The sequence below is a fragment of the Clupea harengus genome, chromosome 6 (assembly GCF_900700415.2).
Source record: "Clupea harengus chromosome 6, Ch_v2.0.2, whole genome shotgun sequence".
Taxonomy (NCBI): Eukaryota; Metazoa; Chordata; class Actinopteri; order Clupeiformes; family Clupeidae; genus Clupea; species Clupea harengus.
This window is the reverse complement of record NC_045157.1, coordinates 29,957,362-29,970,862: the sequence shown is the minus strand read 5'-3', so window position 1 is coordinate 29,970,862 and position 13,501 is coordinate 29,957,362. Positions and strand designations below refer to the sequence as shown.

Here is a 13,501-nt window from a genome sequence, read left to right as displayed (position 1 = left end):
TTTCAAGCTAATAAACATTCGTGTATATTCTTAAATTTCGGAGACGTTCTGATTTATAAGCCACTTACCATGATCTACGTGAGCTAAGATACAAATATTTCTTATGTTGGCAGTTTTCTTCTGCAACTGAATAATTTTTTCTAAACTCGTGTGTCCCATTGTTGATTAACGTCACCTGAAAATGTCAAAACGACAGGACAGTGAACAACTATATCATTGGCAAACATGTATTCCAACTCCTACATTGCTGACATTCGACATATTTATTGCTCATATCAACGTCTGTGAAAGTTGACAGCACAAAAAACACAGGCTTAATCACTGATCATACGCATTTCATAAGAATATACATACGATATTAACGTATTGTTCATTCACTTTCTCCCAACTTGTGGCAACATGACAGGTCAACTAAGCTGTCAGGCTCCAGCATGGCAATCAAGAGAACAGGCTAACTAAATAGCTAACCCTGTCTTTAGCTTTCATGCAGGCTAACTGGTTAGCTGATAAAATATAGCTAAGTCATTTTGATTACCACTCCCAACTCTCTCGATGTTAGACAGCAAGAGCGGTCCTTGGCAGCACTTATCCATTAACGATCTAATTGAATAGTCTGAAAACTATGTGTCACTTATGGGTAGAACACACAAACTCACGTTGTTTTTCGCACTCAGGAAGTGACGGTATAAAATTCAAACTTTAACCTTTACACGTCACGTGTCACATACGACGTTGCCTAGAAACAGGGTTTCCAAACGTTCTACGGTTGCTAGGGAACACAGTGCTTCTATTAGAACTTTGGCAAAGTCAAAACTTCAGTGACAGTAGGTTGGAAGGGGGTAAAGTCAGGAAAATTCACTTCTCTCACTTTTTACGAAGTGGAGAAAATGACACGGCGTTGTATTTGTGAAATCTGCAGCTGTGGGTAAGATTTGTAACGATAATTTACTCTGTTATTTGCGCTGCAGACAATTTTGTTGTTGAACTTCAAGAATGTTTAATAATTAATAGTAATGATGTGGTGTGGTAACCAAAGTAACTCATCCATACCTTTCTTAGACAACGCACGGTATTGTTACGTTCCCAACGTGAAATAGCTTGAGAAACTCATTTAAATAATATCTAACTATCTAATAACATATCTAATTACCGTTCGGTGCATGAATTTCACCCAAATGATGATTATTCAGTGATTTTGAGTGCTAAAATAAAGGGAGACGCAGGGCATTGTGTGCAAAGCCTAGCAATATCTTAGAAACATGTAAAATGCAGTACGATGTATGTTACCACAACTGTATTATCTAATTTATGTTATTTTGCATTGTCATTCACGTTTTAGGTTATAAGTAAGGAAAAACATTTTGGAAGTCTACCACTAACCTAGTAGTAGTATATGTGGGTGTTTCTGGCCATATGCAGGCCTACTGGAGCATGATTGCTTTTGGAGTATAACATCGATAAACACTTACAGGCCGAATACCCATCAGAGTTACCATTATACACGTTATCAGATCAGCGCACACAAAAGAAGGGGAGATTAAAAAAATAAAAATAAAGTGACTGGTTTGTAGTAGCTAGCACCTAACAACAACTAGACAACGGCAAATACTGCTCCTCAGTGGGTTGTAAAACTGTCTATCAGACAGGGTCACAAAGATAGTGTGACACCAATGGTTGGCCTTGTGTTTTTTTTTTTTTTTACCAACTATTCTAATCTATATATTTGAATTAGCCTATACTATAGTGAAGACAGTATAGCGATGTTTCTTTTATTTTACGGTTGGATCAATTGCATCATTGTCTGTTTTTATTATTACTAAAACACATGACAGATTCCATGATGTGTCTCCAAATCACATGCTGGTCCCTTAGAATTTGTAATCTAACCTATTTTCAAACTATTTATTGAACTATTACTTATTGAACTAGTTATTTACTTTTTTCCCCAGACGTCACCATTGCCCCCAACCACCTTCTGCACTGTATGGGGGGAAGGGGAATAAAATGTGCGTTAGCACCGAATACACCGAGAAGTACCCTTCCTATGGACATCAGAGTCCAACCCAAAGCATGAAACCTAAAAAGGACTTTCAGGATGACAAAGGGAAAATGGATGGAACTACCACATTCAAGTAATCTTAAAAGACTTGATTGACTAGATTGTATTGTGTCTTACTCACTTCCACTTTATTTAGGCTACAGTCAAATCTGAAAAAGATTTACTCTGTAGTGTGATTTAAGTCTGATTTGACTAGTCTGTTGTTTTAGGACGGATTATATTGCTTATGATGTTATCCGTCGCCCTGGACGCCAGAAGACTGAATACAAGCCCAAACCTGGTGAGATAGACTGTGGAACCACCTACAAGCAAGACTTCCCCTACTATGAAGTGAAATCAGTCCCCCCTACCAGGCCAAAACAAAGAACTCATGTGGCATCGGGAAAATTGGACACTGTGCCCACTTACAAAGGTAACTTCAGCAAAGCTACATTTGAATGGGTTTAGCATGGTCATACCTGGTTGATTGGCTTGGGTATCTGCTGATTTTTCATAGCTCACCTGTTTACTCTTCACTGTTTACTGTTGTTTTCTCTCTCTGTGTGTTGTAAATATGGTCGCTGGTGTGAGACACTAGATCCTCTGGTTACTTCTGTAAGTCCAGAGTAAAATTCAACATGTAGACCATACTGCATTCAAGAAACATTCTCATAAACTAACTGGTTTATAACATGCCACAGAGCTATGTCAGGCTATGTAAGGATATGTACATAACAAGGTATTCTGATTTAAATATCATTATTAAAGATAGAAAGAACATTAGGTCATTAGGTAAGTTACAGCATTGCAACATGCAGTCTTGGTATTAAATTCAGTAAAATACCTTTTTTTTGGGATTCAATTAAAAATATGAAATTCTCTGCTCTTCTACAGCGGATTACTGCCAGTGGGAGCTGTCAAAGAGGGAGCTAAAAAAGCCAGATACGGCATACCATCCTCCCTCAGCAAAATTTGGTAACTCAACAACCTTTCAGGAGGACTTTGCTCCAAGAGGCCTAGTACTGCGAGAGAGCTTCAGGCCCTCCAACCAGACACAGTTGTCTGATGCTCCCTTCACTGGGATAACCTGCAACCAGCAGACCTACGTTCCCCATACAATGGAGGCCAGGTACTCCAGGCCACCGCAGGTGTACAAGCCAAGCAGTGAACCTATGCAGGTCCTCACCTCGCACAAGCAGGACTTCCAGGGGCTGCCTGGGAGGATCGCCAAGAGCTGCAGGCCAGAAAACCCCAAGGCTGCCTCGAGCTGCGCCTTTCAGAGCAGCACAGAGTTCCGAGACCGCTTCCAGCAGTGGCCCATCACCAAACCCCCGCGACAAAAAACCATAGAGTACGTGGCTCCCACCGCTGAAATGGACCTGAGCACCACCAGTAACACGTATTACACCAAGCACAACATCCAGCCCTATGTGACAGCAAAGCCCTTCGCTCCGCCTGTTAGATGCTCTGTGCCCTTCCAGAGCACCAGCACCATGAAGGAGGACTTCAAGCCGTGGGCGCCATGCAAGCCGGACATCATCAAGAAGCCAGAGGAGCTCCACAAGGCGACCGGGAAGATGGAGGGCCTGACCACCTTCAGGGCCCATTTCACCGGGCATGTACTGCAGCCCAGCGTCAGCTATAGGCCTCCCAACGTGGCCATGAACAGGGATGTGCCCATGGAGGACGGGACCATGTACAGTATTGAGTTCACCCCGAAACAGATCGACGTGTGCCCCGCCAGCTTCGACAGCCTCCCAGGTTATGAGTTTGAAGACAGTGACGAGCGCGGCCACAAGTTCTTCCGCAAGGTGCCTTCTCAGGGGAAAGCCGGCAAGGTTCAAACCACGGAGGCAGTGGCTGTCAACTAAAGACTGTGACAACAATGCTGTCATGCTGAGGTTCATTAAAACACGTCATTTTGCTTCCCCAAATTATTTTGTGTGAGATATGGAAATATTGTATTCAGTAAAAAGTAAATGTAAGAAGTAAATACAGTAACGAAAAGTAGTTTGGAAATATAAAATAATCAGTAGATACGCGTCTGGAAGCAGACCATTGATTACTGCTGGCATGCCTTAATTTTTAACATATTTCATGAGATTAAGATTTATAGTCTTTTATCTTAACGTCTGTCAGCTCCAAATACTGCTATTTAATGATAACACTGACCAATCAATATGTGCACTTTTTTAAAGCTATATTATTATCACACAAAATCAGAGAATTGTGTACTTGCAATGATTCCACTTTTGACAGTGGAGGTTGTTTATGATTGTGGGTGGTTCTGTAATTGAGACTCAGAAGCAAATTGTATTAGTCCATTGATATATGGTTTAAATAAACAGTTATCAGTTGCCAATTCAGCATAAATGAATGGCACTTAACTGTCTCCTCACAATGATACATTTAAATAAATCTATTGAAAAGACTGTTTTATTTTCCTCTGTTGTGTCACAGGTCATTTGCAGTTGTGATGAGCTGTAAGCATGTACTGTAATTGTGTCTATTACTTTTTCCAACAGTTATTATTTCAAAGCACATTACAAAGGCAGATATCAGTGTCCGTGTTGACTGATGGTGTGCATGTGTGATGAGTGGCGTATTTAATAGATCAAAACATTTGCAAATGTATTAAATCCATGCGTATAAAATCAAAGAAACATATATGACATTAATAAACCACATCAACAAGTGCTATATGCAGGTTTTATACTGTAATCTTCAATTTAGGCATGGCCAAAAATATTAGAACCTGATCACTTTTTACAAAATCAGTAACCATCAGCAACCGACCTCATCTTCAGTCAAGTTTGCTGTTCTGGCTGTGGCTATCTCTAAGGGGATCTGTGAGAGTGCCATGGGTTTCCATTTCTGAATTATGAAACAGAATTATGACAGAAACAGAAACCTGGTTTGCTGAGTCTGAGCTTTTCACATCATTCGTAGATTCTCATTTAATGTGCGTTGCCAAAACAGGAGAGGGACTTCTTTTCTTCATTCTCCATGTTTCTGTTCTAAACACTGCAATGAGTGCCAGCAACATGTCATTGCAGGTAAATGTAAGTGCAAAGTAAAAGGGGATTTTTCAGTACTTTTAGAGGGTGTCCATAATATTCTTGAAGGACCAACACTGGAACTTGTTAACACTAGAACATCTATGGATGACACTATACTGTATATACTGCAATATGATGAAGTTCCCATGCAGACCACAAGGTGTCTTGACAGCCTGGATGTTTTTGATGAATGTTGTTCCAACTTTCAAGTTCTCTGGGAAAACACGTGTACCATTTTCAAAACGTGTACACATCCCAATATTTTTGGCCATGTCTGCACAATACATCAAGACAACTAATCCATTCACCGGGTAAGAAAATAAAGTCCAAAAAAAAAAATCTACACTCAATGTACACAATATTGCACTTAAAACACATTATTTACAAGACATATTTTACAATGCAGCACACTGGTACAACACAGTAAGAAAAAACTAAAAGATCCACTTGGCTGTAAAAAGCACTGTTACTACTACTACATCATTGAATACCTTTCTCCAAATTGATGGGGGATTAAGAAAATGTACATATATTCTTTCTGAATCCAGCAAGAACATATCCCTAAGTAAGTATTCTAATAAGTACCTTACTGTATCTTGTCAAAGTCCTGCATATATAAAAATAAATAAATAGTCCCCCCACAATGGCCAAGTGTTCATTAACGTCTTTTGATCATATTTGGATATTCATTATTCAACCAAGTGATGTTTTCATATTAACAACAGCGTCTTGGTGCCTTACTGAATCTGTACCCATTTAACTCCCTTCACACAAGTGAATGGTCCTAAAGGATTCTGATCTAAATCCTGACCAAGTTTAGATACAATGACAAATGCATTTGTTACAAATAGAAATAATGCACACAGAATATGTATGTACCACTACTGAGAGATTGTTGTCAAAACATTGTTATGGTTATTGCTTCATACAAAAAAAATAAACAAGTAAATAGACAAAACATGGTCATTTCTGGCGAGCTGATTTAGGTTTCACAAAGACTGGAGGCCAAATTTTTGTGGAGATGTTTACAATGCTGTGGCAGAGCTGTGGTCTGAAGCACATGAAGTCACTCAGTCTGTGGATGTGGATGTGTCCAAGCCACATTAAGATGTCCAAAATATCCTCTTCAAGAATTCAGTCAAGTCACAGGGGAATTGTTTTTTTGCTTATAGGATACCATCTCTTCAGGTGTGTTTTTACTTTCCAGTACTTTAGCTGAACATTCTAGAAACAGTTTGTGTTCAAAGTTCAGGGTCTCAGTCTCAGTAGTGAACACTAGATGGGGTGAGTGTCCACGGAACAAGACTCGCAGCATTTCTGCCTGTACAGATCCACTTGACACAGCTGGAGGCGTTTCACCACAGCACAGTAATGGGTTCTATCCTTGCACTCACCTAAAGAAATGAGGAAAAGAAGAAATGAGAGAAATCCATCAAACTGTCTTGATTGCCTGAACCACTTTCAAAACTTCATTGGACTACATATCCAAGGGCATTGGTGCTTTGTTACAGACAGATCATTACATGCTATTGTTACAAGCTAACTAAGTATGTCAGAGTATTCACAGTGCACAGTTCCTTAAGACTGAGGGGTGGGCCCACACTAATCCTCTGACAATGCTTCTCAATGGGCAGTTGCAATGGCAGACAGAAAACCATGTGAAAGGCAATTTACCGGTTTCATGTTTTACAGGGTATTTTTTCACTCCAAAAGAGTAAAAGGACTCGAGTGACACTTAAACTGTCTCACAGGATGACGTGAAAGGAGCCAGTCTGAAGAGGCAGCGGTACAAAGGACATTCTACACAGACACAGTCGGACTCACTCGCCAGACATGGCCTTCTTAAACAGTGTGAGGGGATGCGCACGTACAACCAGTATGTGTGTGTGCCCCGTGTGTGTGTGTGTGTGTGTGTGTGTGTGTGTGTGTGTGTGTGTGTGTGTGTGTGTGTGTGTGTGTGTGTGTGTGTGTGTGTGTGTGTGTGTGTGTGTGTGTGTGTGTGTGTGTGTGTGTGTGTGTGTGTGTGTGTGTGTGTGTGTGTGTGTGTGTGTGTGTGTGTGTGTGTGTGTGTGTGTGAGTGTGTGTGTGTGTGTGTGTGTGTGTGTGTGTGTGTGTGTGTGTGTGTGTGTGTAGATGGTGGGATACAGAGGATCTTACTGCTGCAGGATGTGATGTTGCAGTGTTGCCAGGAGACCGGGCGCCGTTGCCAGGTGCAGTGCTGGTCGGCCAGGGTCTTGTTGGTGCTGCGGTGGACGCACTCGACGCGGCGTGACTGGAAGCCGCTGCCACAGGCCACCGTACACAGCCGCCAGGGCCACACCCTCCAATGCACGTCACATGCGTCTGACGAGCAGTTCTGCGCCGACAGCGGCCTAACGGTAGAGATAAGCAGTCAGACATCAGTCCTTCAAAAATGAGAATCTAAATAAACACTCATTAGCATTCAAATGTTTCTACAAGTGAAGCACATCAAGGTCACATAAACAAGATGAGAATATCAAGGCGGTCCTGATGAAAACATCAGCTGGTTGTTTTGTTCGGGGTAAATGCTTCAGGGCAACCGACGTGATCTCCATTTCAGATCCACTCCAAGCCCACAGTACCGAGAGCATCTGCATTCAGAGAAGACAATACAGGGAGCCTCTGGATGCGGCTTGTGTACGATGTGAGGGCATTGGATTTCTCACTGCAGCACAGCCCTGCGCAAATCAATACTTTCCACAGCGAGCGAGCGAGCGAGCGAGCGAGCAGCAGTGCTGCATATCCAATGTGTTTGGTGCTTGTGTGGTCCAGGGCAGCACCTGTCTTTGGGATCACATGATGTTCCAGGGCTGCTGGAGCTGTTCAGATGCTTGCACATCACTGTCCTGCTCTGAGTTGCCAGGCCTGGGCCCAGACATCGCCCTGTACACTGCAAAGGCAAACACAATAGTTTTAAGGGAAGTTGTCGTTGCCACCATGTTGTTGGTTATATGAATGCCAAACTGAACTACAACCTACCATTCAGTTGCCTATTTTACCTGATAATTCTCCGACGCAGACTTAAAAATCAACCCACTATATTACAACATTTCCTTCAATTACTCAACAACAATAACACATCAACAAAATTCAATCAATAACAATGAACTAAAATGGACGAACACTGTGACTTTACCTGACCCCAAGGGCTGGTCACCCACTCGGCACAGGTGTCCATGGTGCAGTCCTCTCTGTCGATGGGCCGGGCTGTCGCCGCACAGCTGGACGGAGGAAGGATCCGCACCGTCCCAGAAGCCTCCGCCTGCTGACACGACACCTGCCTCTGCCTGAAGCCACGCCCACAGGAAGAGGAGCACCTGGACCATCCGGTTGACACCCAGCTGCAAGATGGCGCCAATGAACACAAACACAAATACCTTTAAGTGTCAATACAAAAACACATACAGTACATACTCTAATGTTCATGCGAAAGGTTCAACACAAACACAAATACCTTTTAAGTGTCAATACAAAAACACATACAGTACATACTCTAATGTTCATGCCAAAGGTTCAACACAAACACAAATACCTTTAAGTGTCAATACAAAAACACATACATACTCTAATGTTCATGCGAAAGGTTCAACACAAACACAAATACCTTTTAAGTGTCAATACAAAAACACATACAGTACATACTCTAATGTTCATGCCAAAGGTTCAACACAAACACAAATACCTTTAAGTGTCAATACAAAAACACATACAGTACATACTCTAATGTTCATGCGAAAGGTTCATCGAGCAAAAGATGCCGGAACAGAACAGTTCCAGACTTAAACTGCTGAACTCTTTCACTGAAAGTAAGCAGAGCTACTAAACCAATTTCTCTGTATGGATAACATGTGCTAACTAACACATTCTTCAGCAAGATGACTTGCGAAACCCTGTATCCGCCATGACAGATGTGTTATTTTTTCAAAACGGTATTTTTACGGCTTGTCACTGGAGGCTGGTACAAAGCACAACTTATATCTGGAACATTAAGGGTGTCAGTTCTCATATGAAGCTCTGAGTTATGGGATAGAGCAGAGTTTTGGGCTTGGTCAGGCAAACAGGGGCAGCAACAAAGACCAGCTTTGTGCGAAGATCCCCCGTTGATAGTTCGGAGAAGACACTAAGCAGTTTCGCAGGCCGAGTTGATCTTTTTGATTAATGGTAGAGCCAGTGTGCATGGCAGTAATCAGATGATGTTTTTGGCATTGGAAGGCACGACAAATGAAAAACGTTTTCTTTTTTTTTCACGCTCCGAGTTTTCATATTTTCATAAAAGCAACCTGTAAAAAAAGGAGCCGTGTTAAACTCCAGTGCCCTGTTGAGAAGTGCTGTGGCCTTGGTGAATAGGTAGATATGATCCAGCTCTCCGCTCCCTCCTTACCGACCTCAGTTACCAATCACAGCCGCTGATATTGATGAGCTATGACATTCAGATGGTACAGAGCGCGACTCAATGGGCCCTGCAGGAACAATAGTGGTTGATTCATGTTGTTCGCCGAGCGCTTGCACGGCCCCTGTGCAAACAAACGTCAGGAGGCAATGACTGATGGGCTTTTTCATGGAGAGAAGCAACTTGGCCGGGGATCATACGGCTGGGGAGAGTGCCTACAGTCAAGTGGATTTCTGCTGCTAGCCGCCTGGATTTTCTTCCTCTTGAATTCATTAAAAAAGCTGCACTTTCAAGTGATCTACCAGCTCATGCTCCCACAAGTGTGGCGGACAGCAGAACAAACGACAATGGACAATATACTGTATATATATACCTATATGCACCATGGTATATACACACCTGGCTGGGCAGTCCTTGACATTGCAGGCCCGGGGGGAGGTCGCTGGCCTGGGCAAGTGATGGCAGGTGGGAGGGGGCACCTCCCTGCCCTCTGGGCTGATGCAGCGGAGCCTCCTCGCCTGAACCCCTCGGCTCCCACAGGTGGCGCTGCAGACACTCCAGTCCCCCATCTGCCAGGTGAACTCTGCACGGGCAACACAAACCCCAGCCACCAGAGAGTGGATCATTCATACCATACAAGAGCCTTTGCAATAAGCAGCAAAACATCATTGCACTTATGCTTATTCTTATAATGACCTAAAGGCCACACTTGGGTCATATTTGTTCATGGTAAAACATGGAGTGAAGTGGTCTAGGGAGGACCATTAGGGTGTCTGCTTAGGACAGAAATCTGAGCAAATAGATTGTTTTGGGGCTGCATTTTTGGCCTTACTGTTGATTATCCATGCTCTGTCCTCAGCTCTTAAGATGTCATGCTTCCAAGCATTTGTTTATGTTATAAAGGAGCAGTGGTGAACTTAAAAAAGAAAAACAAAGGCAGGTCCAAGCCAAACTGGTCGTTCTACGAAATAGAATGACTTTAATTCACTTCAAGGCATGAAATAAAACATTGACTGGGTATTTTGCTTTTTATTATTATTTCCTCAGGCTCTGTCGTTCCCTCCTGTCTTCCAATCATGAAAAAAGCGACATAACGATGAAAATTCTGTTTGTTCTACTTTTTCCCCTCAATTTCTTTTTCCCTATCCCGTCTGCAAAATGCCAACTACTGCCCATGACAGGCCGGTTTTGATGACTTAAAGTGTTTCAATTGACTGAGTTAATTAAGGTTTAATGATAGGTCCCAGCTGTGTCCACAGAGCCGCCCAGAGTGAAATGTGAAGTGACGGCACAAAGGCCATCCTGTGAATTTGCCTCGCGCGTCCAGAGAGGTGATCTGAAAGTGAGACGGCGTGACCAAACCGGTGTGAGAACAGCTTGGGGGCAGACCGATAAGGGGCCATTGGCAGATCTCTGGCCCAGTATGGGCTGACATGGCATGCCATGAGCGACCAGGGGCAGTTGTACTGGGTGTTTGGTGGTCGGGGATTTGCAGACACACACACCTTCTATGCTGATGTTGACCCAGGCCGAGAGGAGCTGGCTGTCTGTCTGGGTCTGGCATCGGTAGTGTCCGTCAAACGTCCCGTGCAGCGTGTTCACCTCCAGGATCCGTCCGCCCACCAGCATCCGGTGCCGCAGACCCAGGGTCTCCTCAAGCGTCTGGTTCTGGAAGTACCACTTAATGGCTTTTCTGTGGTTTGGAACGACCGGACACCCTGAAGAGAAGCAGGGAGGGGCGGAGGAAGGAGGTGGGGGGAGGGGGGAAGGAGGGGTAAAGGGGGGAATGAGGCCGCCAGTCATTCCTAATTACTCCTGACGAGCCTGCTCCTGTGTGCGGGACCTGCACCCTCCCCACCCCCCTACTGGAGCCTGCTCCTGTGTGCGGGAGTGCACCCTCCCCACCCCCCTACTGGAGCCTGCTCCTGTGTGCGGGACCTGCACCCTCCCCACCCCCCTACTGGAGCCTGCTCCTGTGTGCGGGACCTGCACCCTCCCCACCCCCCTACTGGAGCCTGCTTTCATCTGCATCCAGACCCATTAGACACGCTTGCCCAATCAGCCACCACAATACCAGCGGTCATTACAGCAACATCAGAGTCACTGCACTGCACTCATCTCACAGCAGCCATGAATGAGGAGGCAATGAAGGACATGACCCAGTTAATGACTTCATCTACAGTTCCAGTTCAGTGCAATCTCCACAAGTCATCAATCAGACACAAATCCATATCATTTTCTTGAAACAGTCGGAAATACTTTTCTTGATACAGGAGAAACATGTATGGTTACTGAGGTTGACACAAAAGTCAGTCGTGGTTACTCAATATATCACTTATATGATCAAAGCCTGAATGATAGAACTCTGACCAGACCGAGATGTAAATGCGGAACTAGATAATACCTATGCGCAGGATGTCTCCAGGCCGGACCATAGCCCGGGTGCCGATGCGAGAGGCCATGAGGACTCTTTTCCGGGCCCCCTCCTTAGGCGCGGACGTGTGGGTCGCGTGGGTCGCGTGGGTCGCGTGGTGCTCAGACAAAGCCTGGGTGGCTCCTGTCAAATAGTTCATAACAAAAGTGACAATGACTAACCTGAGAAATAAATCAACAGAAACTCAATAAATTGATTTTGACAAACATGCACAACTCTAAATGTCTAAATGTGCATTTGATGACAATTGTTAAATGTTATGCCTTTGAGCCTACACTAGTAAAGGAGAATTTTACAGAAAACCACCCTGGGAAATATACTTCCAAAAATAAAACCCCACTTGATATGAACCCGCTGTCATGATGTGTGGGTGCCTCTAAAAGCCTATGAAAAGACCACCCACCCACCCACCACAGAGACCTTTGCCTTATGGCTGCATGACTTGCAAGTGTAATATTTTCAAAAATGGCTCCAGTCCTGCCTCTATGGGGTGCGACTTCAAAAAAACCTGTATAACGCTAGACGGAGTTTACCATGCCACTAAGGACTGGCGTCGCCAGAGTTCCAGCTTGGCTTGGAAGTAGGGTATTTCTTAACATGATGTGCCTCCCGATGCCAATATCAATACGCCACTCATGTGTCGGACAGCGGGCTGACACGGGTGGAAAAAGACCAGCGGGCACTAAATCACCGGCGCTATTGAGTGGATCGGAGCGGCGGCTCCTGTGTTACCCCTGTCAGGGGCTGAACGTTAGCGTGACATACGACGGCAAGAGCGCACCCTGGAACTCACCAGACACGTGAAGGTGGCTGGAGGCGGCCGATTTTCCGATTGGGTTGGCAGCCACGCACGAGTACGTGCCGTAGTTCTGGAGTGTGATGTTCTGAAGCAGCAGAGAGCTGTTGAAGAGGAGCTGAGCGTTGCCGTTCAGAGGACCCTCTTTCTTGTGCCAGCTGACTGTTGGCTGAGGGACACCTGTTAGGAGAGAACCAGGCCCCAGACACCCCACTATCAGTCCCAACTCTCAGACGTAGGTACTCAGAGCTAATGGGGAGAGGAGGAGGAGGAGGAGGAGGAGGAGGAGGAGGAGGGGGGGCTGATCTCACAAAAGAGTCTATTCATTGCACAGATCAATGGAGTAAATCTAACACAAAGCAGGCCTACATGTACTAATCAGTATAACGAATGCAAATCGCAAATGTCCACACAATTTCCCTAATATTCCTGCATCTCCATCAATGAGAAGCATATGTTGAGTTATGTTAAGCCCCTTTCCCCCCCCCCCAAAAAAAGGGAGGAGGTAAAAATGATTGTACGGGACATTCAACTATTGCCAAAAAGTGGGGCACCCTCTGAATTGTGGAAAAAAAAGACAGCCATTAGGATGAATTATAGCGGGGCAGAGTGCTTAAGAGGTACATAGTGGAGCCTGAGGGCTTTCTTCCACACCAATAAGACTCATTATTAAAGACAGACACAGGTACACACACAGTAAAACAAGTGTGCTCAGGCATGATGACAGAGCTGGCTTATACAAATCAGACAACTAACCTATATA

General features: G+C 44.3%; 3 protein-coding genes across 7 annotated transcripts in view; 1 reads left to right on the top strand and 2 right to left on the bottom strand.

Moving 5' to 3' along the window:
• efl1 (elongation factor like GTPase 1) overlaps positions 1–737 on the bottom strand; it is a 69,051-nt gene extending 68,314 nt beyond the window's left edge. Inside the window, exons 1-2 of one of the 3 annotated variants that reach the window (XM_031569714.2) lie at positions 657–737; positions 69–175 (exon numbers count right to left, since the gene is read on the bottom strand). In XM_031569714.2, the coding sequence (XP_031425574.1) occupies positions 69–159 (91 nt within the window). In that variant the 5' untranslated portion in view covers positions 160–175; positions 657–737. The other 2 variants (XM_031569716.2, XM_031569715.2) reach the window with 2 other exon arrangements.
• Positions 738–762: 25 nt separating this feature from the next.
• Positions 763–4,362, top strand: saxo2 (stabilizer of axonemal microtubules 2). 2 transcript variants are annotated; one of them, XM_012817264.3, is made up of 4 exons: positions 763–925; positions 1,950–2,132; positions 2,269–2,471; positions 2,933–4,362. In XM_012817264.3, exons 1-4 carry the CDS (start codon positions 888–890, stop codon positions 3,907–3,909), a joined length of 1,401 nt encoding a protein of 466 aa, XP_012672718.2. In that variant the 5' UTR covers positions 763–887; the 3' UTR covers positions 3,910–4,362. The 2 variants fall into 2 exon arrangements, with proteins under 2 accessions (XP_012672718.2, XP_031425577.1); XM_031569717.2 differs by lacking the exon at positions 763–925 and having other exon boundaries at positions 957–2,132.
• Positions 4,363–4,456: 94 nt separating this feature from the next.
• Positions 4,457–13,501, bottom strand: part of adamtsl3 (ADAMTS-like 3) — a 112,434-nt gene continuing 103,389 nt past the window's right edge. For both annotated transcript variants that reach the window (XM_031569711.2, XM_031569712.2), the window contains exons 24-31: positions 12,736–12,918; positions 11,913–12,065; positions 11,014–11,226; positions 9,908–10,091; positions 8,255–8,459; positions 7,899–8,008; positions 7,255–7,469; positions 4,457–6,491 (exon numbers count right to left, since the gene is read on the bottom strand). In XM_031569711.2, the coding sequence (XP_031425571.1) occupies positions 6,373–6,491; positions 7,255–7,469; positions 7,899–8,008; positions 8,255–8,459; positions 9,908–10,091; positions 11,014–11,226; positions 11,913–12,065; positions 12,736–12,918 (1,382 nt within the window). In that variant the 3' untranslated portion in view covers positions 4,457–6,372. The remainder of the gene's footprint in view (positions 6,492–7,254; positions 7,470–7,898; positions 8,009–8,254; positions 8,460–9,907; positions 10,092–11,013; positions 11,227–11,912; positions 12,066–12,735; positions 12,919–13,501) is intronic.

Excerpts from the sequence above, each read along its gene's own strand:
- saxo2 (XM_012817264.3), top strand. The coding sequence starts at position 888 with ATGACACGGCGTTGTATTTGTGAAATCTGCAGCTGTGG. Across the intron at positions 2,133-2,268 it reads GATGGAACTACCACATTCAA|GACGGATTATATTGCTTATG; the intron begins GTAATCTTAAAA and ends CTGTTGTTTTAG. Across the intron at positions 2,472-2,932 it reads CACTGTGCCCACTTACAAAG|CGGATTACTGCCAGTGGGAG; the intron begins GTAACTTCAGCA and ends GCTCTTCTACAG.